The sequence below is a fragment of the Aythya ferina genome (assembly GCF_964211825.1).
Source record: "Aythya ferina genome assembly, chromosome: 6".
NCBI lineage: Eukaryota > Metazoa > Chordata > Aves > Anseriformes > Anatidae > Aythya > Aythya ferina.
The window spans coordinates 27,859,092-27,883,484 of NC_140303.1; the positions used below are offsets into that span (position 1 = coordinate 27,859,092).

The following is a 24,393-nucleotide window of genomic DNA, read 5'->3' on the forward strand; positions in this document are numbered from 1 at the left end:
TCATTCAGCTATCTGAAAGGCCCTAAATACTCTGACTTTTGTAGGTTTATAAACAGCTTTTGTTTCCTGGTCTTGATTGTTGTTCAAGTGGCTTCTCTTTCTTCCTAGCCAGGCCTGGCCTGACAGGCACTGTTTAAAGTCAGGGAGTTGTTCTTTGGTTTCTCTGCCAGAATACTTTGTGCTGGGGTTTGAGTGATTGTAGAGCGAGCACGTTGCTTGGGAGCCAGGGATTATGGCTATTTTCAGTGTGTTAATCCCAAAGGAATCAGGCAACACCAATTTTACCCTTTGTCTAAAGTTCTTGAGTTTTTTCCAGAAAAAATAGTAGTAGTTCTAGATAATTAACATCCTATTTTCAGTTCTATAGAAAATAATGGTTGTGTAATCAGGATTCAAAGGAGATTTTTTATTTTTGATACTTTTCACAGGGAAAAGTATCTTTTCACCATCTCACAGGGAATCTTTCTTTAGACAGAAAGGAGCACGGCTCTTTGTTCAGCCATCTTTCTCCAAGCCCATCCTGTAATCCTTCCCAAAATGCTAAGAAATAGTAATTCACCCCTGTAGGGAGCCACTTCTTGCCACTTACTGACAAACAACTTGATGTAAATGTCTTAAATTCTTTTGGTTTCTTTGCTTCTGGCTCTATTAAGATCCAACACTCCCCCAGAGAAATTGTTCTCAGTTACTGGGTCTCTTCGTAAAGTCTCTCTTGGAAAACTGATTGTCATGCAAACTCAACTTCTCCCTGAATAGAGCAAAGCCCTGCCAATATTGCTTTGTAATTTCCTCCAAGCATGTAGGAGCTTCTCCTCCTAGTCACGTCTTTTTTTGTATCATCTGCCCTTGCATGCTAGGCATTTTTTTTCATGGTACTTAATTTTGGGTAACTCTTTAAGGAATCCCAAAACTCGTGTGGCTTTACGCTGATGAGGAATTTCTGAGAAAGTGGCTGCAAGAAAGTGTTCTATTTGAGTGAGAGAATTCTCAAATTTAGGCTCAATATTTCAGTAGTTCTTATCAAGGCATCTTGCAAGTAGTTTTGTTTTTTCTACTCTCTGAGTGAAAACTGGAATATATTAGATTAAGCTTTTATGTCAAGGTACATTTCTGTTTCCATTTAAAACTATTGCATTTGAATCCATTGACAGAGTATATTTGTTATATTATGAAACTTAGTTTGTTGATTTATTTTCCACCAGCTGTCACAACCCTTTGAGTTCTCATAGTGGTTATTTTTCTTTTTAAATAACACCATTACCATGATGGCGCTAGGTTTTTGGTTGATAGAAGCTAGCATACTCACTGCTGTGGAATGTAACAAACAGTGGACCTTATTTGCCCTCAATCACAGCAATATAATACCACTGATTTCAGTCGAGCTTCTCCTAGATTTAGCTCAGTTTGAGGGGAGACTCAGACCTGAAGTCTGCTTTGATTCCATTCATGTTTTGTTACAAATCACTGTTAGAAATGGTACGCCAAATCATCTGTCTCCAACTTGACATTTATTGATTAAGTGAAAAGTTATTTCCAATTTCATATGTAACATTTCATATACGTTTGGTCTTTAGTATGCTGGATTATGACACGGAGAACCTAAATTCTGATGAAATCTACAGCTCTCTTCGTGGAGTCACAGAAGCGATTGAAAAATTTAGTTTCCGTAGTCAAGAGGATCTGAATGAACCAATTAAACGTGATGGAAAGAAAGACTGTGACATTGTAAGTACTTGGTTTGATTAATATCTGGAGATAGGTAAAGTTTCACAACGTTGTTTTCAAACCTGGCTTTGGATTGTTAGCTAGTGTACATACAAAATCCAGTTATTCTTGGTCTGTTTTTCCCTTCAGGTGTTAGTCTCTGGTTACTAACTTCCTATCCCTAAATTTTGGGTTGCCAGTAATGTAGTCCCTTGCTGCCTTACAACTGTTTAACCTCCTGTGAAATATATTTACTGGATTACTGTGCAAGTCTCATGTATGAAGAAATCACTCTGAGTGCCCAACTCATGTGGTGCCTTACGCTGCATCACTGGTTACAGAATTACCTATTACATGAGATACCATTTGTTTTAATCAGATATACGGAATTCAAAATTTGTGTCAATTTTAAATGGTAGTTTTGCTTCCTCTCCAGGCGAACAAGTTCAGGTTAGTAATTTGTTAGCCTTCAAAGCAAAAAATTCTTGGTGGTCTGATATTTTTTCTTTGGGACTCTTGTGTTGTCCCTTTCACATTAGCTTGCTAAGCACCATAGGATTGGAAAAGACCTCTAAGATCATCTAGTCCAACCTTTAATCTCCCTTGGCAATCATCTAATCTCCTCTATGGCAACCATGGGAAAAACAAAAATGGCAATCATCTAGCTTCCTCTATCAGTTGGTCATGAGGTTTCATAAGAAAGATACTGATTCTCTTAATTTTCTTTTCCTTAGTAAGTTAGTCATTACCCAGAGCTTGGGACATTATATTCAGGACTGTTAGCATAGCTTTTTGCCCTGTGATTGAGATACTTCTGTTACATAAGCTAGGGAAAGAGGTGATAATCTAAGTTTTATTCAAGAATAATGCAGAAATAAAGGATTCTATACAAAATTAATTGATGCATGATCCTATGGTGAATGGATTCAAAAAGGCTTACAGCTTTTACAGGTCTTGAGGAGTCTCACGACTTTTTCTGTTGGATCCCCAGGTGTCTCGAGATGGTGGCCTTGCGGTACCTACTAGTGATGTCCGCGGAAGCAGTGACATTGTAGAAGGAGGAAGGATGGCTCTAGATAACAAAACCTCCTTACTGAACACCCAGCCTCCCCGCGCCTTTTCAGGGCCACGTGCTCGAGAGTATAACCCCTATCCTTATTCCGACACAATTAACACTTATGACAAGACTGCCCTCAAGGAAGCAGTGTTTGATGATGACATGGATCAGCTTCGGGATGGTTTGTATTAGCTTATCTTGTAAACCTGCAGGCAGCTTGTTCTGTTCCTGGTATTTGTATGCGTGCAGTGCTCCTCAGGTACATGCCTGTCAATGCGTATATCGAGTATTATTTTGTACCTGAGTCAAGGCTTGGCGTGGAATGTCCTGTGTTCTCATGTAACAGCAGAACCTGATTTGTGGCAATTAAGGTTTTGTTTTTTTCTCTTCCTCCTGGAGTTTGTCTCAAACTAGTCCCTTAAGAGTCTAAATTAAATGCATCTGTAAGGGACACTACTCTGGGGACCTCCTACTCTAAACTGAAATGACTCATTAGCTCGCTGTTATTGAGCATTCCACTTCATTTAAAGGGTGCTGCACCTTAGCTTTATCCCTCTGCAGTGTACTGATGACTCACTCTACTTTGATCTAAATGTCATACATGTGATCACTGGTTTTGGGTGTGAGTGTCTAGGACAAACTCTGGCGGTTCTCGTCTTGTAGAAGTAATTATTGGAACTGGATGAAATACAGTCATCATCTCTTCTTCGTTTGTTAGAAGCTGTGTGCAGACTCATGAGCAGTATTATGAACTTAAGTGAAATTTTGGGCTAGTCAGGTCCTTTTTCCTGCTTAACTTAGGCCACTTGGGATTTGATGACTGGGGCAGGAGAGGGGGGGCTTGTTGTGTGCACTTTGTTCTGTAGAGGATTAATAATATGGGCATCTTTGATCTTTTCCCCATTCCCCAAATGATTTGCTGCCCTTTGTCCTAGAAGTACCCATTGACCATTCGGATTTGGTGGCTGACCTTCTGAAAGAGCTCTCTAACCACAATGAACGGGTGGAGGAGCGAAAAGGAGCTCTCCTGGAACTTCTGAAGATCACAAGGGAAGATAATCTCGGCGTTTGGGAGGAACATTTCAAAACCATTCTGCTCCTGCTGCTGGAGACACTTGGAGACAAAGATGTGAGATGTAGATTTTTGTCTCAGCTCTTCTTAGCTCGTTTGCCTTTATCTAGGGTGATAAGTTCTGCAAGTTAGATTAAATCAAATTTATTGTGTTTGTATTGCAACTCTTCAGTGATGCTGCACTGCTCATTTTTTCTTCCTTTGAAGGCTGTTGACTGCTTTCATTGTCAGTGTGCTCAGTGACGAATTTCAAGCTACTCTGAAGTGTTCCAGTTTTTTCGCTTCCCTTCAGAGTGTTTAGTAGCAAATAACTAGGAAATTGAACTAGAGTCGGAAAGGAAGTTATTTTCCAATTTTGTAAGAATTAAGATTTAAAATGTTGTTCACTTCCAAATTAGGATGAAATTACATAATATCATTACATAATACATATTATGTGGCACATAATACATAGTATAATAATGAATACTATTACCTAATACATATACAAAGTAATGCGTGCACATTATTCCATAATAATAGCTCTTAGCCACATTGCACCCGTTCCCCAAAAAGGGAGAGTAAAGGCAGCCTAGATGAATATTTTTTTTCTCTGTGTAGGTTAAAGATCCAGGCTATTAGATCTTAGAGGATGGATTTCATCAAGAGCAAACTGCTTTTACAGGGGATCTTGTTCTAAAGTATTAAAAGAAGCTACAGATGTAGACAGGAGGAACTCATGCTGCATTACTATCACAGCTTTATCTTTGGTAGTTGATCAAAGCGGTGTTTTACAGGAGAGGCTTTTACTTTTTCCAGATGGGGCTGTTTGTTCAGCTTGCAGCACTGTGACATTTTGATAAAAGCTCAGCACCCTGGCTGTGCCTTCAAATCAGAGCCGTGCTCCATCTAAATGTTACAGCATGTAGGCGTAAAAGCACTCCCAGTTCTTTTCTGTTTAATCTGATTCAAAATCAATTGTATTTTGTATACTGCTTATAAAGTATATGGTGCTCTTGTAGAAATAAAATCGTGATTCCAAGGCAGTGTAAATGGTTGGTGTACTCTCACAATCGTTCTTAGTATTGGCATGAACTGCTGTAGTCCTACATGTTTAATCATAACAGCATCATACGTGTATGAAGATCTGGTGACTTTAAGTAAAATAAATTGTGCTAATCTGAGTTTTGCAGATGAATAGCAGAGGGCATGCTTTAAAGGTTGTGTTAGGGTAAAGTGTTCTTCTGCTGAAATGATAGAATCTATTTGGAATGGCTGCAGGCCAAAAACTTAATGTAACAGTTGTGAAAGTGAAGCAGGTGTTATAAATCCCTTCTGCTAATGGTCTTTTGATACAAAGGATTAACACATAGGTCAGTAGTGACTACAATGACTGACTGTTCTTGAAAGTAATTTCCATAGGAGTTACAGGAACAGCATTGATTTACTGCATCAGTACATGAGAAACAGCTTTGTTGCATGGATGGAGCCCAGTTTGAAATCTGCAAAGCTAAGCAGAAGAGGAAGAGCAAAGCATGAAATGTGCTCCTTTGGGTACAAATTTGGACTTAATTGCCAAGAGAGTATGGATTTAAAAAAAAAAAAAAAAAGCTCTGTTTCTGTCAGTGAGAACAGTCATGTGAATTTTTGTGCAAAAGAAAGCAAGGAGACCAATTCTGGTTTTAGTTACTGAGCATACTGCTTGTTCTACTGGATCTGGTAGAGCTATATAAGACTTCTGATGGCGTAGGGAGCTTTGAGAATTTACTTCAAAATACAATTTGGATGAGAAGTGACTTTTTCTAATGTTTTTTTCTCTTGACGCAGCATTCAATAAGAGCCCTGGCACTGCGAGTCCTTAGAGAGATCTTACGGAATCAGCCAGCAAGGTTTAAAAACTATGCGGAGTTGACCATCATGAAAACACTGGAAGCCCATAAGGATTCCCACAAGGAGGTGAGCGAGCCTTTCAGTGTTACTGCTAGGAAAGCAATATTGAAGAAATGGGAGATTTAACAAGCAAGCACGTTGACTCATCTCAACAGTGGAACAATTTGATAGCAAGTCTCACAAGTACTAAGGGGGTGGGTTTATACTTGCTGAAGGAGGAAGAAGATATGTGGGACTGACAGAGCTGGTAAGTGTGTTTGGAACTATCCGGAGTTGCAGGCCATCAGTTTTCCAGGATTTGGTTGTTTGTTCTGGGGCAGACTGAAGCCCTGTGGCAGAGTGGTCCTTCCATCTGTGCAGGGAAGGGTAGGAAATGTACTGATGAACACAAAGGCCATGTTCTAACAGAGCTGTGTGTGAAAACAATGATGAAATTGGGCCACGATGAAGTACTCAGAACTGGTGAATAACAGCAGAAAGTAGACAAAGAGGGCGTGTTGCTGAAAAGAAGGTTGGGGAATAGAGGAGGAAGCTGGGGGAAAGGTGAATTTTGCATTTTCATAATGTGAGAGAACTCGTATGCAAAACTGAAATGAAATTATTCTTCTAGACTAAAAAATATGGGGACGTGATAGTTATATACAAAGTGGATCGAATTACATTAAAGATCAATCTTTACAGCTTAACTTCCAAGCTGGATCTTCTTTTCTACCTTGTGCAAGGTAGAAAAGTTTGAACTACCTCGCAAGTTTGAACTGAACCATGGTAAACACCACGTGAATTTCTGTACATTTCTGCACATTTCTGTGATCACTTTGGTAACAAATTCCTTCCTTTGCAATCTAAAACTTAGTCTTCTCTGCAAAAGGCTTGTCCTAAAGTTGCAATTTTAGGTATCTCTGGAGAGCTTTTTTGGCCATGAAAAAGATCCTTGTATAGATCAGGCTGCTCCAGGGCATTGCATAACTGACACAAGGTTACTTTACCTGCGCACAGCAAAAATGTACTGTTTAAAAATCAAAACAAAACAAAAACACCCCCAGGGAAGAAAGAACCTAACAGGCTGGATATATCTCTACAATGCAGAAGTAGAAAAAGTTTAATCCTTTAGTGAATGAAGACTGCTGTAAGCTGCCTATCCTCCTCTCCTCGATTTAAAGCCTTTGCACTCCTGTCATTTTCAGTTCAGAGTAATAAGCAGTTGTAAATTGATTTCCTGATAAAGTAGTCAGACAAAACATTGTGTTCTGAAGGAGTGCCTTTTATTGGCAGGTTTTCCTGGTTACATACTTCTCAGCTCACCTTGACTCAGTGCCCTCTGTGTTTTTTTCTGAAAGTCCTCCAAAGCTGCAGCACCTTTCCAGATGGGCTCTGACATTGTTTTTGATGCCCTTTCAGAGCTCACTTGTGTGACTGGCACATTTTTCAGAAAGTAGGTGTAATGTTGAAAACGTGGCATTTTATGCTTCTGTACTCCCCACACCATGTTCTTCATGCTTGTAGTATGGCAAGGTTCCTCAGGATTTGCATGTGAGATGCCTCCTGAGGAAAAGCAGAGAAGAATAACTCTTTGTAACAGAAAGCAAAGCTCAGGCCAGGAATGAAGAGATGAGAGCTCTGGCACTTCTTTACAGAAGAGTAAGCCAGAGCTGTGTTGCTCTCAGCAAGTAGCTGCTGTGCTACACTACATGTGGCATTCCTTTGATTTGTCAATGGTTCTGCATAACATCTCTGTCATTAAAAAAGATGAGATTTACTGCTGCGATGAGACCTTTGGGTGACAGCTGTCGTAGGATGCTGCAGGTGTAGTCCCATTTTGCTGTCTGTTGCTTTTAAAAAGTTGTTTGCACAGCTGTATGAAGTGGTGGCACTGGTGCTGCAATAGGAGCGAACAATCTGCAGCCATGGGCGTTTGGTCTTCCCCAGAGTATGCTGATGGAAGTGTGTACTAAGTTTTCTGTGTTAATGTTTAAAAAATAGTAAAATAATTAAAAATCATTATGTTTATTCCTCTGCTTACTTTATCTGCAGTGCTTATCTGACGTGTTGCCCCAAGACATGGGATTTTTTGTTCCATGTATGTGTTTTCTGATACTTGTGTAAATGGGACTCAGAACCACAAGGCAACCCATGAAAGTTGTTTCTGTCTGTCAGTAATTTGAGAATATCAGCATTCCTGAAGTTAAGAAAAACTTCCCAGTCTGCACTTCGGTCTCTACGTGAGCTAGGCTAAAGATATACCCGGGAAAACGCTTCAGGTATTTTTACCTTTAGCTGGGGCTTGCTGATTCTGTTAAGCCTGTGAAAAATTAACTGGGTCCTTTTGGGTACGGCTCAGTTGGTCAAACTCATAGCCCTGGGCCAGGAGGTCACAAATTGGTGGCCCTCCAGCTCCCAGTCAGCGCTGACTGGTGGCACTGCTCTCCCCAGGGGCTGCGGAGGAGCTGCCCTCGGACTTCATTCCACGCAGCAAGAGGTGAAGTGGAGATTCACAGGTCTGTGACTGAAGGGTATTTTAAAAGAACAGCTGGAGGGGGAAGTGGGAAGTTGGCAGTGGTCTGTCTTAGTGTTCTCCTTCGCTAAAACTGGGTAATATTGAAGGCAGTGGTTATACTGTCTTTAGAGTAAATAAAATCTTCCTTTATACTATAAAAACTATTTTGAGGAAAGCTGCTATATAATAGGTTTAGAAAAGTGTTAATCCTTGTGCCAGTAATGCCCCTGGTAGGATGTCACGTCAGGGTTTGTTTCAGGTCTGCTTTTGCGTTGTAGTAAGACAGGAATGACCCTGATTTGTAGTTTGAGATCCTTTGAAACGGGCTGCGTAAATCAGCAGAAAGTGATTGCTTGGAGCGATCTGTATCTGCTTCACTCTTACCTACCTGAGTCTCTCCTTTAGCATGGGGATTGCTAATTGCCCCCAAGTTATTGCTCCCAATTTCTGTTGTGTATGAGCCCACGGACAATCAGTGTAAAGTGACCAAGCAAAAGAGGAGGAGTTTGAAAATAATCACAGTACAGACAAACTGTTAAGCTCAGGCACTGTCTCCAAAAAGCCATTGTATCAAGAGACACGTCTTTGGAAGTCAACAGGAAGGTTAATTTGTCTTCCCAGATTCCAATATTGCTTCTGTTCAGCATGGCCAAGAACATTCAAGTAAGAAATCATAATCGCCATATTCATGACCTGACAAATACCATCCCTTCCTCCGTTTCAGTGCCAATATGTAGTTAAAAGATTTAGTCTGAAACAAAAAGGAATGCGTTTTTGTTCTCTTCCTGCTCCCAGATGGTACAATTGGAAGCATCAAAGCGTAGTGTTAGCATAGTTTGATATCTTGGGATGCCTGGATAATCGGATGTTTTTCCAAGTCCAAGCTGAAGCCTTTTGATGGTTGGATCTTTGCTACAGCTAGAACTCCTCTGCCTTCATTGCTGAAGGTAAGGTGTAGGATCAGTGAAGCAACACAGCTGAGACCCGCACTCCTTCACTGGGACGCCAGGGAGGAAAACTCAGTTGAATGCAGAGTCTCATGTCCTGTGGGTGCAAACACAGGCGATTGGCAAAGCTCTGACCTCAATGTGGGTTCAAAATTCCTGTAACCCTGGGCTACAGACAAGACTCTGGGTTGGGATCCATGTTCAGTTTGCACTTTTTAACTTTAGCTTGTTTTTGTGCTATTTGTACTATAACAGTCTAGTCAATACTGTTGTTTGAATGGGGTGATGTGAAGAGTCAAGCCTGCCTCAGTAATAACTGTAAATATTTAGGGGGCTTGACACGTAAATGCCTTTCACTTACTTCTGGATTATTAGAACATAATTAGAGTTGTGGACAATATTAAATCTTGTTGATTTTTATCACTCTTTGTTTGGATTTTTTTGGAAGAGAACCATCCTTCTGTTGCCAATTAGTTAATATTAACTCATTTGTTCCAGTGTAGTTACTCACCCGTAACTAAGGAGAAATGCTGTCTGCTGACCCAATGCCATCGATAAGGCATTCCTTCAGATTCATACCAGCAAAATGAGTGTGTTCTTCCTGAGGATAGTAAAACAGAAATAGTTATCTTGGGAAATTGGTGCAGAACATCTTTCCCAGTGAAAATCATTGGATAGCAATTTCCTTGCTTTTTCTCTGCAGCTCTGTTTTTCTCTGCAACTAAGCCTATAGACATAACCGATCGGTGCTTTGGGCAAGGAAAGGATATTGTTCCATGTCTTAAATTCCTGATTTTGGTCTTTCGCTATCCAGGAAGCCCATAAACATAATTGGGATGTAATATTCCCTGTTTTAACTCTGTAAGAGAAGGTGAAGAAGAACAAATCACAGCTATCCATTGACTTTTTTACTTGTTACTATCTTGCTGAGGTGTTTTTAGATTGACGCTGACATTTATAAGATGATTTGCAACTGTTCTCCGATGATTATAGTACAGTCTGTATCTGTTTCTGTAAAACGTAGTTTCCTAAAGAAAAGCACCAAATGATCAGTCTTTAAGGTTAATTGATGCATAGTCTGTGCTGGAAGCTGTCAGGTGTTGCAGCTTGGCAGTTGTTGATGTTTTATAGTATGCGTTTGTGCTTTCTGTAATTCCCAACACATTTGAAATATTTAGTACACAGGAGAAGCAACCTAATCTACTTCATCTCTTCTGAATCCCTTTAAAAAAAAAAAAAATTTTTTTTTTTCATCTGCTTAGCACTCCCCATTACTGAGTCCACTTCCTGCTTTGAAACGTAGTGCTTAGTTCTTTGTTCCTGTCTGGATCAGACTGTGTACCCTTCAGGGATGGGAGTTTGCCTGGCTAGGTATTGGTAAGCCTCCGTTCCCTCCAGCCTAAATTATGCAGGCTTTAAGTAACTACCTCTAAATAGCAAAGCTTGTTTCGAAAACATAGCTGTGTGCCTTGTAAGCCCCAGAGCAAAACCTTGTTTTCTGCTTAGTAAACTTCTGGGGCTCTGCATATTTCACACTGGAATAAAAAAAGCCTCCAAGTTTTTTTGTGGTTTTTGTTGTTGTTTGTTGGTCGGGTTTTTTACAGTAATTAATTCCCTACAACTTTCTGCAGAGACCATGCAGCTTAGCATTTGTGGTGAAGTACTCCAGCCTGTGGTCTCACACACAGTCCCGTACAGCTCTCACCCAGGTTCTCAAGCATGGCTCTGCTCAGATCCCAGCACGCTGCGCTGATTCCCTGCACAGCCCATGCAGCTGGCACGTTCTGCCTTAGGGGAATCAGGGCATATATTTTTCTTTTCTTATTTGCCCAGCATGTGTCATTTAGAAGCAGAAATGAAAGCATCAAAACCCTTTGGAAAGCTGCTGTGTATTGACCAAAGCCAAGAGTGGATTACCAGAGGCAAGCTGCTTGTTGCAGCAGTGGGCAGCAAGCAACATCTGTAATGCACTGAGGGTAATAGCTGAGCAGAAGAAATGGTGCTGAAGGGATGCAGTCCTGGTTTCTTGGTTTGGTCTTGTCTTAAGTGAACAGCACCCAAAGGCTGCGGTGCACTGTGATTCAGGTAAGCCGGTGGGTGAGTTCTGTCCAGCAACTTCTGTAGTGTCAGTGATGCCAAAATGCTTCTCTACTAGAAGAAAGGGATCTGTGACAGGTGGCTGTTCCTAACGCTGCACTTCAACATGTCCCCTCCCATTGAAATCAGAAAGCATTTCATGCACATATTATATTCCTGGGACTGTCTGACCTGTTACCTCAAAGGGTACTCCTTTGTATACAGCATTAAGGCAGACATTGCTACACAGGTGGGCTCCCTACCTCCACTACGTCTGTGTGGCTGATGCACCCAGCCGGTTTGAGCAAACTGGGTGGAATTACAACTATTTCTCTTTCATGGGAGAGCTCACTAGAAAGGTCTTAACATGCTGCAGATGTCTTTCAAGGAGCCAGCCTGCCAGAAAGTGCAGCGTTATGTTATGCCAGCACAAGTCAGGATGGATCTAGTCTGCAGCGTGTAGAGCATAAGGTAAGGCTTTGGAAAGGAGAAAAACCTGCTCCTGTAAGGCAGAGTGCTATCTTCTGGATCTGCATTCCTGCGCTACCTGCCTTGTGTTCAGTGGCATCAGACTCTCCAGTTCCAGCCATGGTTTGCTCTACACTTTCACTAGGAGGTAAAATTGTGTTTGGGACATACCTTACACACAGCTTAGTGTCAGTACTTTCACAGCACTACAGGCTCTCCAGTCTTGCAGGTCTTGCTTCAGAGGCACCCCTTTGAACTTGCTTCTTCCAGCTGGTATAATTGTTTGAAAACTGCTAGTTTTCTTTCATGTTTCTGAGGTAATTGAGCATAACTGTACTAGGTTAAACAAGAACTTTGCTTCACTTCATACCCTGCTTCAGACAACAGCTAGGAAGTATGCAGTGATGCTTCAGTGAGGGCATTCTCCCTCCTTACTGCTGGCTGAAGCTTACAGTCTTCCCCAACTAAAGGTTCTGTCTGCCTGAACGGAAGAGTGAACAGCACTCTTTTTCTCAAATTTAAAGGATGTATTTCATAGCTACCACTTCTTGTGGTGTCTGCTGTTAGTCTGAGCCTAATGGAGCCGTTCCTATTGCTTCCCAGTGTGTATCTGCCAGTCTTCCCTCCACAGATGGGCGGAAGAGCTGTTGCTGGAAGTTTGCTTGTTTCTTCCACTCCTTTTAAGGTTGTTTCACTCTGTTGGTCAGGTTGAAGCCCTGATTTAAAAAAAGATTTTTGATTTTTTTGATATTGTGCGGTATGTATAATTTACGAGACATGGGTGTTGTGCCTCAGGGCAAAATATCTTCACTAAACTCAGCTATAATTGTGTACCCTCGTTGCCAAATGACCTGGCAGTTCATATCTTTTGATAATGTACTTCCCCCTCTGCAGGAATGCTGCCGATTTCCTCGGGTGGTACCAGGTGAATGTGACTGACAGTGCTGTGCAAGTATTCAGAGACAAGCTTTCCCTCATGGGATGCAGGTCTGGGTGGTGAAATGCTTTATTCTGCCAAAGCCAGAAGGAAAGACCTATTGAGCAAGGCTGCTACTTGCATTGCAGAGTGGTGGCATTTTGGCTTTCTGTGCCAATGGACACAAACGAGGGAAGAGCTTGTCCTTTTGGCTTGCTCCCAGCTGGTACTGCCCTGCCTGCCCCTTTGTCTCCAGCCTGTCCCCTGCTGCTCCTTTCCAAGGCAGCGAGTTACCTGCCGAGGCTCTGATTCAAGCAAGCATGTAAGCACATGTTTGAATCCCATTGACGTCAGTGAGACTTAAGCGTGTTATTAAAGCTAAACACACGCTTAAGGGGGTTGCTGAAGTGTGGCCGGGATGCAGATGCTGCCTGCCAGATGTGCTCTTGGAAGACATGGAAATCTCCCTGGTGTTGTCACATTTACTAGCTAGGATCAGCAGGAGCCCTACTGGACATGTGTAATGTGCCCTTCTGTATTCAGAGGAAATGCAGCGATGTGAAATACCCAACTGCTGCGCACATGCTGCCAGATCCTGGCTAGAAATGGGCAGCTTTGCTGGAAGAGAAGGACTTGCACGGGCATAAATAATCTTGTACCGTACCCTTACAGCTTTTCTTGCTGACCTTACAGTGTGCAGAATACATTATGACCTTTGTTGCAATTGGAATCCTGGATCATTTTGTGAAGAATTAGAGCTGTGTTTTAATCCCTGGTGCTTGGAAATGATAATAGGCTTTTTAAAATAAAGGTTTTGTCTCATGTGCTAGCCTCATATCTGCAACTTAATGTGCACGGTAAACTATGCAAACAGTACGTGGAACTTAAATGCGAAAGGAATTGTTGAAAGTTTTACCTACTCCCAGATTTACAGTAGTATTTTTAAGATCAGTCTGTCTCCAGGTGTATACTAAAATATTACTGTCTTTCTATTATAAGAAAGATACCATGAGGATTAAAAAATAAGTAATTTTTTTAGGAAGTTGTGATACATGCAAGCTTTTCTTTCTCACAGCATCTGATAACATTAACTAAACATATTTGGAGTTGCCAAAAAAGCAAAATCCTCAAATGGCCTGTGCCCAAACAGTTATGAGGCTTTTTTTTTTAACGTGCATATATATAAAGTGATTTGCATGTAAACATTAAGTTGATTACAAGATAACCTGCACCCTCTGTTATCCACCGCATTGTTTGTGAGAGCTTGATGCTAGCAGTGTTTCAGCACTAGTAACGACGACGTCAGAAGCTGCAGTGCCAAGCAGTGAATTCCTTTGCAGGAAACCTCCTCAGATTCAATGGAGACCTCCTGGGAGCTCCTGACTTCATCCCTTCCAGCAATTCAGTGCCATGGTTCCAAACCATGGCATTAGGTTTCCTGAAGTACTTGGATGTTTCTCTCCGTTTCTTAAAAAGTCGCATAGTACGTCCTCCTAAGGTGGCTGACATGGAAACCTTCATGCTTCTCATGTGTGGAATTGAGAAGGAATTAGCCAAGAAATAGCTGGAAGACCTAAACAAGCACTGTTCTGCTTCGTCACTCATTCACAGAGCTTTCAGGATGAAATCTTTTGAACACTGACCACGCTGTGGATTGCCATTCCTTTATGGAATATGTTTTAATACCGTGGAATTATGGAATATGTTTTTTTCACCGTGGGTGAAACAGGCTGTGTAGGCAGGGGTGATCTCTTCTGTTACATCAGTAGTCTGCCTGAGCTGCTCACTCTTCGCGGCTTCTGCCTTGAAGTCAACTAGTCTTTGCTGGAAAATAATTTGTAGCCAAGGCAGGGAGATGTTCCTGTCCTAGTAAGGACTGGGTTAAACCTCCAAGTACTCCTGGTACATGTGTTGTCCACATTAGTTCCTTGCAGATAGAGCTGTCCATGGATTGCTTTAGTCAAACAGAAATCCCTGAGTTTGGTACCACGATAGGGTGTGGAAGAGGGGAATGAAGAGAATCCAGCAACCGGGGCTTGAGTCTAAGTGATGGGAGACTTGTGGATCGATTTATTTATTTGTTGTGGGAGAGTTTGGTTTTTTGTGTGTATTGTCTGGGACAGATTTTCCTTTGGTGGTTTCAAAATACTGACTTGATTCAGACAATGCTGAGGAGTCTGGCTTAGGATGAGTTAGAGAACTGGAGAAGCTGGAGATGCTCTAAGGGCAAGGCTTTGTGAATGCTCCTCTCTTAGAGATGAGGTCTGTGACTTAAATCTGTCCACTAGGGCATCTCTGTCCACACAGGATTTACCCTCCCTTGAAGGTAAACAGTGAAGAGAGAAGAGAGGGGATGTGGTGGGCAAAGGCATCCTCCATCTCGTGTACTGAAACAACATGGGGAGTGTGGAGCGTGTGGTTTGAGGGCAGGAAGAGTGCAGCCAAGGGAGAACCTCAGTTTGTTGCCTGGCAATTAGCACAGACACATGAAAAAAGAAAACCTGCTTCCCATCCTGTTGTTTTTTTTTTTTTTTTATCCAATTATTGTGGAGTGTGAAATGAGTAACTCTTATGGGAGGAGAGAATCAGGTCTTTCCTCTTGCAGCTTGCTGTCCTGCCTGCTGGGGAGAAGTGTGAAAGGTGTGGATTTGCTTTCCCTTAGGTGGGTGCAGAGTAGAACCGAGTTTAGGATCCTTCATCCTGTGTGACTGCTTTACAGGGTGGGCTAGTTACAAAAACAAAAGGTGGATGCTACCCCTGTTTCCACTTGTTCTCCCATGCTTTATTGTGTTCCAGCACTGCCTTAATGTGTTAGACGTGCTCAGAGCACTCTTGCCTGGTCATTGATTATCCTGAAGCTTGCTTGGCTCCGCAGCCTGGGTTTGAGTGCAGCAGTGCTTAGCTGGGACATGGCAGGACACACCTGTGCAAGCACAGTTGTCCCAGCTTGGGCACCCAAGCACTCAGCAGGGCAGATGCATATTGAAAAGTACGACAGCGTCTAGGCAGTGTGTGGCAGTGTAATGTTTAAGGAGCTACATTCAGCACTGAAATCTAAGCTGGTGGATTTAGGTTCCTTGACAGTGGCTAGAGAGGTACCTTCCTTTTGGTTTTCCTAGGATAGCAATGCCTACCTTTACTGGGTGACAAAGATACTCTCTTTTTTTTTTGTTTTCCTTAATCAACACTTTCAAACTAGCCACGTCTTTGACCCAGTCCCTTCAGGCAGGACGAACTGCGTACCGCTGTCTGGTGGGAACAAATGTCACTGGAGGTGAAGAACACGAATTCTGGGAGTTGATTGCCTCTCAGAAGAGCCTCCTGCAGATCTGTTAATAAACATCCCTGAGTATTTCCTGGCGTTCAATCCTAGAGTACACAGGTGGTTTTGTCTGTGAAGTGTGACCTCATTAATGTAAGGTTTTGCTCTGCTTTCATTGCAGGTCGTCAGAGCTGCTGAGGAAGCTGCTTCTACCCTGGCAAGCTCCATCCACCCTGAGCAGTGCATCAAGGTGCTTTGCCCCATCATTCAGACTGCGGATTATCCAATCAATTTAGCTGCCATCAAAATGCAGACGAAAGTTATTGAGAGGATTTCCAAGGAATCGTTGCATCAGCTCCTCCCTGATATCATTCCTGGATTGTTACAGGTACAGAATCCCCCATCACAAATGCTCCTGAGTGCAAACCATCATGGAACCGTTGTGCACTTTGGGTGTACTTTGCACTTCAATTTGAAGTCCAGCAGGCAGGATGGTCCTTCTTATTTTCTCTCTGAAATCAGGACTGAACTGCTCACTGACTTCATTCAGCCTCTTTCATAACCCTCTCAAGCCGGGTGGGGAGCTGTGTTTTTGCCAGTGCTAAGACTTGGTCTTCCATAGAGAATTTCTCTCTCGGTGCTGGCTGTAGTGAGGCTGTATTCAGTTCCCTTGTACAAGCAGCTGGCAGTGCTAGCAACTGGGATGAGACTGAAAGCACGATGGAAATAAGGGGAGGTAGCAGCAATGGAGAGAGAACGTGGGTGTGTTTACTGGGGAGGGGTTGTGACAGGAGCAAATAAGTCAGTGTGAAAGAATTGAATGTGTTCGGGTGGTAAGACTGAAGCAGAGAATTGGGATAAAGAAGCTGCCTCACTGTGAAGTGTAAAGAGTGGATGGACAAGAGCAAAGTCAGAAATTTCCCTTGTGCATCTTAGCATTTGTCCAAATGTTGTCGTGTCTGTTCTTGCAATTGTGTTCTTGTATTTCAACCTCTGGGAATCGGGCAGTTCTGTATTGATGTAAACTTTTGTTGTGAAAAGTTCTTAGCCCTCATTGTTGGTGGCAACAATCTGGACAGTGTAGCTTCGCACCAGAAAAGTTTGGGAGCAGTATGCCTTTAAAAACATGGTTGTATGTGTTTTATTAGACTGCTTTAATGTCTTAAATCTTATTTTGGAGCCTAGTTTGCGATTTTTCATCTTGGAGCAGCCAGTGATATTTCTCCACCTTAGGAAGTCACAGTGATCAACAGAATCTACTTGTGTTTGGAAAGTATTTGGGGATCCTTCCAGCTGAAGGGATTTGTACAAAGAGCACCGTAGCTTAGTATTTCTCTGAGCTCACCCAGGTCTCCAGCTCTTTGGGATTCAGTGCTCTTTGGGATTTTAAACAGTCATTTCAGACTGTATTTTGAGCCTTGCAGCCAGAACATCAGCCCTGCTGGCAGGCGACCCCAGCCATGTGCCATCCCTCTATGGCTTTCCTGGCAGAGGTCACGCTGTGCCCAGGGCAGCCAGCATCCCACACACCAAAAAGATGTGTGGGGTTTCTTATGGGGTTGCTGCTTAGCAATAAGTCCCTGCCTGAGTACAGGACTGATGGCACAAGCTGCTGGGTGATCCAGTGGCTCGTTTGAGCTGCAGAAGCTGCCAGAGATCAGCACACCCACAGGGGTCTCTCAGCATGTTCTTTTCCAGGGTATTTCCTACCTAATAAGTAATAAAAATTATTAATAATAAAAGTTCCTGGTTACAGAAGACAGTTGATTTAATGGACTAGCATGGGTGTAGCATTGCTCTATACAGCGTTTAAGCCCAGTGCTTTTAAAGGGTTGGAAAATAATCCATGACAATGATTTTTACAGCTTCTAATGCCTAGATCGAGCTGTTCAATGCAAATACCTATTTGGGTAGAACATCTCTTCACTAAACTTTCTGGATTTCATATTCTGAGTGATAGAAATATTAGGCCATTCTTCTAAAAAAGAAAAAAAAAATCATTTCAATCTGTAACTTTGCTCAGGTGTAGAACTGATTTACTTTCAGTTAAAAGGAAGGACGTGTCTGCAGGCAAGCTGGGAATGCTGCTGTTCCACTCCAAGAAGTCTTAGTCATCCCATACGGCACGTTGTGGTCATCTGAACTGGACATGGGAATTTGTACATCTGATAGAATCCTATGCTGAGAATCTGTGCTCCTGCTCAATGACATAAAACCCCAAGATATCAATAACTTACAGTAATAACATAAGAAACAAATAGGATGTGCTGGATGTTTGTATTTTCTTGCTCTTTGAGCATTTGTATTGCAAACTGTTACATTCAGCAAGGCCTTTCTATTGATTTGTTAGGTTGGTAGCCACACTTGCAAAAAGTTAATCAGCTTTTTAGTATATTGATCTGTAAGGATGTTAGTAAGTGCTGTTTGATCTGTGACCATTTTTTCTTGTTTCCTAGGGTTACGATAACACAGAGAGCAGTGTCCGTAAAGCTAGTGTATTTTGCCTAGTGGCAATTTACTCAGTAATTGGAGAAGAACTGAAACCTCATCTCGCACAACTCACAGGAAGCAAGGTATGGGAGTAATGCCTCTGGTATTTTGGTAACAGCCAGCTCCTAATAGGAGTAAGAGCAGTGGTAGCTCTGGGTCAAGTTCCTGTGCTCTGTTAAATCCGAATGAGTTGGACTATCTGACTGTGGCAAGCACCACGAGAATGAGGCAACACCTGCTCAGCAGCGAGCATTTCATACCCTGCAGAGCAAATTCTGAATGGGGTTCAGGGTTCGATTTCTTGCTGCGTTTGATCCTGTGTAACTGTGAGCTGCTTCTGAGTGGGTCCTTCCCACTACAGCCACGGTTACCTTGGTCCTTCTGCATTGCATCGAGGGGATAACAATGCAGTGAATTGGATCAGCTGGCTTCTCCAGCAGAAAAACAAATCTGAAATACAAATTAATTATTTTTCAGTCTGCTCTTTGGCTGAGATGTTAACCTAATGCAGTGATGGGAATGCATGGTTAGGATGGAGGAGAGCAGCACCTCTGCTTTCAGCAGCAGGTCATGATGAGGGCTGGTAGAAGTGCAGGTAGAGCTTCACTCCTAATTGCATGGCAGATGTGTCCCTTTCCGCCTGGGACACCAGCAAGTCTGAGCGATCTTTCAGAAGCCTTTGTGTCCTGGGCTCATGTGAGAAGCAAAACTCATGTTCTGACCTGATGCTGCAAATAAATTCAGGTCTTTAATTCATTCTTGTCCTTCAGACAAGAACTGGCATTCAGGAAGCTGTTACAAGACTTCTCTTGTTTGAAGTCTTAACACCTGACATTTCTTTGCAGTTTTAGGATGAATTCTGCATTGTTGTCTCTGAAATATGTCTCTGAATGTGAATAGCTACTTAGTTCAGAGAGCTTCATCTGGTTGTTTTGAAGCAATGGTTTCTTTCATGGGTAGGAATTGTGGTGTAGGCCAAAACAGAATCTGAGACTGAGAACATTTGGATTTTATTTCTGAATTGAGTTGATTTGTCCTTAAATTACTTGCACCTCCCATTTGCTCTGGAAAAAAAAAGAGCTCCGGGTGCTGAGATTTACCTCATTTATATTCAGGCAGTTGGGAAATTCCCCTATAAAATGCTGTAGAGGCTTTATTATCCCAGTATCCTAGGTGCTGTGGACTTACTCCACCACATAACTAACTATAAACATGTGAGTAATTCTTCCGAGTTTACGCAGACTGCCTGCATGTTTAAAGTTAAGTGTGTGTGTGAGTCACTGCAGGATCTGGAGCTAAGGTGGTAAGGCGGAATAAGAAAACAAACCCATGCAAAGGAAGTGGATGATCATAACAGCTGCAGTTTCACTAGATGGCCCAAGTTAATGAAGATAAATGTCATTGAAAATGAACGTTTTGTAAAGAACAAAACCCATCCTGCTTTCACTCCCTAAGCACGGAGAGCTCAGGTGTTTCCTAGGAGGGACCATGGCTCTTGGGTTACTGGGGTGTGAGTGAATTCAGGGCCTACCTGCAGCCCCACTGACCTCTGTTGGCATCCTGCTTACCTAGAGCAGACTGGGACGGAGGTCAGAACCGACAGCTGCTGAAGTGAAACAAATGTTGTTGGATTTTTTTTTTAAATCCCATTAAATCTGGCTGTAACTTCAGTGGGACCAGGCCTCCCCTCCTATTTCTGCATGTTCTGAAATATGCTCAGCTTTGCTTCTGCTCCTCCTCTGGAGAGCCTGGTGCCAGCTTGCCCAAAACAGAGATCACTGCAGAGTCTGTGTTTAAGGCTTGCAATCTGCCTGTTTTTCCTGGCATCTTCTCCTAATCATTGTTATCTCTTTCAGATGAAACTACTAAACTTGTACATAAAGAGGGCCCAGACCACCAACAGCAACAGCAGTTCCTCTTCAGATGTTTCAACGCACAGTTAATGGAGATGTGTGGACATATGTGTAGACTTAGAAGCAATCAACGGTGCCTCTCAGAGACCTTTCTGCTACTCTTCACTGGCGCGCTCCATCAGCTAAAGGAGGCCATGCAGATATTTATTGCAATCAGTATTTTAGTCCCTTAAAGCTTTTATGTAGAATCTTACTGGTATTGAATGTAAAGGAAGCAAGGTCTGTGTTGCAGTCTTCATTAAAAGTGAACAACAGAAAGCCATACTTAAACATATTTGTATAGCCTGCTGAAATCTCGGAAATATGTTTAGGTTAGCGTTCCAAAACACAGTCCGAAAACCTGGACGTGAGTAAAGGTCAAACAAATCTTGTTTTAGATCATACCCAGTTTTGCTTTCTGTGCTCTAGTTACCCGCTCTCTCCCTGCGGCCGCAGCCCTTCTGGCTAGGTTCTCCTCCACAAGTCTCGTGGTCCTGTTTTGTACTTCCCATCGCAGCTTGCCTAACGTGCAGGGCTCTCCACGAGGAGATCTTTGCCAGTGTGGCTGTGGTTCCAGCCTTTGATGCTTTAATAAGGAGATATCAAGTGAGTAATGAAAAAGTAGGTTCTTTTTAAATATCTGAGTTTTTGTATATAGTTCTTCTGACAGACCTCCGACGGGCTGATTTCTCTGTAACTGCTCTCCAGCCAGCTGCGCTGTGTAGAGCAGCTGGGCTGTCGCTCCTCTCATTGACCGTGTAAATATTTCCCCTCTCCCAACCCATTTGGCTCTTTCATGCGCTAAAAAAGACTCTTCAGGTTACTTGTTACTCCCCAAAGGCAACCTGAGTCACAGTTCTGGGACTGATGCCCGTGTTCAGGCACTGGAGCTCGGTGGGTGTTGGATCAGAGCGCGTCCCCGGGTGGGCACTCGGAGCTGGCAGGGCAGTGTCGCAGCGCTGCCCTGCGTGGCTGGACGTATTTTTACCCAAGCCCATAGCGCCAAAGGGCTGACCTGCCGCTCTGACCGGGCCCGCCGATGTTGTTAAAAAAAAAAAAATAATAAAAAAAATGGCTTGCTTTCTCCCTACAAATCCTGTGTGCTTTGGGCAAACTGTTCATCCCAGAGGACAGAAAGGGAATCTGAAACTGGACAAAATGACCCCGCGGAAGCTGAGGGTTGGCTGGGGTGGTGCTGGGCACCTGCTGCAGTTCCCCTCCTGTGCCTGCAGAGCCTGCAGTGCTGTTTGCTGCCTTTGGAAACCTCCTTCCCAGCCAGCCCAGGCACAGCCCTGCTGGGTGCTTTGCATTTTGGAGGGTGCTCGGGGTGCTGTGCTGGCTGAGGGTGCCGCGGTGCAAATCCTTTTGCAATCTGATGACACAGACAGAGTCAGAGCCACGCCAGCAGCAGTCAGATACCTGATGGCACCGTCCCGCACCAAAGGGAGACCCCTCTGGGCGCAGAGGGTGAGCTCCCCATCCTGTTGCCTCTGCCTGTAACCGGGGGAAGCAGCAGGATGCCAGTGCTGTGTTTGGCCTGAAGCTGGATCCTGGCTGGTGGGCAGGCCTGCCCCTCACCTGCCACGGCTCAGAACTGGGATTTTGCCCCCCAGTGATGCAGGAGGACGGCCTGCCGCTGTGTCGATAGATGTGTGCTCCCTGGCTTCTCTCAGTGCCTCAGTCTCTCTCCAGCCTCCTTCCTTTCCCCTTGGAGGAGCTGAAGGGACACCTCGGCAGCACACTGGGAACAGGAGAGCTGCCAGAACTGCAGCGGGGAGGACGAGGCCTTGTTGTCCTCCCTTTCTGTCAGTCCTTGCTCGTGTGGCCCAGCCCCAGGGAGCTGTGCTGGCAGCCAGCTCTGCTCCAAGTCCCCTGCTCAAGAGGGGCTGAGGTGTGTGAGGGCTCTGTAGGACTGGGCTCAGAGCCTCCTGGCCCCTTTCCCGGCTGATGTGACCTGCTCCTGAGGATGTGTCCAGGCTTTCGCTGGCTGCAGGGCTGGTTTCCCTCACGCTCCCCAGTGGATAATGCCGTGGCAGGAGGAGCTGTGATCCTGGCAGTGGGATTCCTCCGGGCTCTCTCCTCGCTAGAGGGAGGATTGGCTGCTCCATGGTTGGTGTCTCCCTTTCCGTGGACCATTCCTTTTCAACATCTTGCAGTACACTTGTTACAATATTCTTTTTTTTTTTTTTTTTTTTTTTTTTAATTTTTTTTGAATTATTAAAATTATTTTAGTTTAACATGATTTTATTTTCCCTTTTGAGGAAATACTCAGCCGACTTGTTGGCAGCAGTTAGCTGTCTTGTTTGAATTTTTAGTAGTTTTTTTTTTTTTTAATTTTATTTTTATTCTGCTTAGTATTTATGCCTCTTTTTCTCCCCATCTCAGTTCAGCATCTTCTGTTCCAGTTCTGGGGTTCAGAGGTCAGCATAGCTGACCGGGTGGCATTTAGTCCCTCCCCGCTGTGATGGAGCTTGGTCCATCACTCTTTGCTTTATTTTTTTTTTAATTTTGCTGTTTTTTTTTTCTTTTTGAATGGCACACTGTAGCAAATCTCCAGGAATTGAATTCCTTCTCAAACGATTTTATATGTTTTATAAAATCCTGTTAGTATGCACTGAGAGTGAACGCACTGTAATGTCCCCGAACTGCCCCCAGCGCGTGCGCTGACACTACAGTAGGAGTCAACAGCTCGTCCTCGGGCAATAGGTGAGAAATCCGCTGCTGATCTGAGGCTACAGAGATGAGCACGTATTATTCAGAGACTATTGGCACACTTGGGGCTGCAAAATGGTAGAACCAGGCCTTACTTTCTTAATCAGACCCCGTTCCTGTTTTTCACCAGATGCTCATTAAGGTGTTCCTTCCTTTCGTTACGTGGGTCGGTCGCGGACCCTTCATCCTTTGAGTACTCTAGACGTATGTTATACCTGTATACAGTAGGGAGCATTCTGCGTAGGTATTTATAAAGCATTGCGTATAATGTACATAGTAAGGTTGTTTAGTATGTTGAACATGACCTGATCCCTTTTTTTTTTTTTCCTTTGAAGTACTCAAAGGGCTAGCTCTGAATGTCACCTCTCTGATCTCCAGCGTTCTGACTTCAAAAAGCTGTACAATCGTTTTGTTTTCTCTTCAGCAAGCATAAAGGTCTCTCTGGCTACAAATCACAGTGTCCACGCACGTTTGCAGAGAACGATCTGCATGCTGGCAGTGCCTCACCGCACCGGTGAAGCTTGTGTTCACGTTCTCTCAGCAGTAGCCATCTACTGCAGCTGCCTTTTTTTTTTTTTTTTCTTCCTCCTTGCAGCCCGTTATGCAGGGCTTCAATTTTTCATACCTTTGAAAAAAAAAAAAAGAAAAAAAAAAAAAGAAAAAAAAAAAAGAAAAAAAGAAAAAAAAAAAGAAAAAAAGAAAAAAATGTTTTTTTTTTTTTTTTTTTTTTTTTTTTCCCACCATGCTTTAAAAGTCTGAATGGGAGAAATCTCTCAGCAGACAGCGGCTCCTGGCTGTAAGGTTGCCGAAAACCTCAGATGTGGATGTGTTTTTCTGCCATTGGCTGCACCAGTGCTCCATGGGCATGGGCGAATACTGGATCCATCTGCCCCCCGGTCTACGTACTGTAGTTCTCATGTAGTGCAGAATTATCGAGGCATGTGGCTTTCTTAAGGTACACTATGTGTGCTTGCCTGGATTACAATACAATACGAGACTGTCTTTTTTTATTGCTTACTACTAGCTTACCGATAACCTGTATCAGTAACCTAACTCACATCTTTGTCATCGAAACCTTTTTCTCCCCACCCCTTTATTTATCAAGCATAATATTGCATATTAAGGGACAGAGAAATAGACCTTTGTAGAATACAGCAGGACGTTGCTAACAATGTTTTAAATGGGAAGTGAAAAAAAATGCTCTGAAAAATGCCAGCCATGAGAAATGACTTTGTTGGCACCGTGTTCATGCGCATGGATTTTTTTTTCTATTTTTTCCGCTTTTGTCATGTTACATCCATATCTGTATTTATATCTTTTGTTTCACTTTTGAGTGTATCATGGCAATTGTACAGATGTTTTTTGTTAACATTTACGTGATAGAATTTGCTAAAAAAAATTAAAATAAAACCTTTTGAGTTTGCCCTAGAAAAA

At 43.0% G+C, this 24,393-nt stretch overlaps 1 protein-coding gene across 3 annotated transcripts in view; it reads left to right on the forward strand.

Moving 5' to 3' along the window:
* Window positions 1–24,393, forward strand: part of CLASP1 (cytoplasmic linker associated protein 1) — a 148,603-nt gene extending 124,210 nt beyond the window's left edge. For 2 of the 3 annotated variants that reach the window (XM_084523009.1, XM_084523010.1), the window contains exons 31-37: window positions 1,575–1,725; window positions 2,696–2,942; window positions 3,700–3,890; window positions 5,640–5,768; window positions 16,047–16,253; window positions 18,322–18,438; window positions 20,212–24,393. In XM_084523009.1, coding sequence (XP_084379135.1) covers window positions 1,575–1,725; window positions 2,696–2,942; window positions 3,700–3,890; window positions 5,640–5,768; window positions 16,047–16,253; window positions 18,322–18,438; window positions 20,212–20,298 — 1,129 coding nt within the window. In that variant the 3' untranslated portion in view covers window positions 20,299–24,393. Of the gene's footprint in view, window positions 1–1,574; window positions 1,726–2,695; window positions 2,943–3,696; window positions 3,891–5,639; window positions 5,769–16,046; window positions 16,254–18,321; window positions 18,439–20,211 lie in introns of all 3 variants that reach the window. The other variant, XM_084523008.1, reaches the window with a different exon arrangement.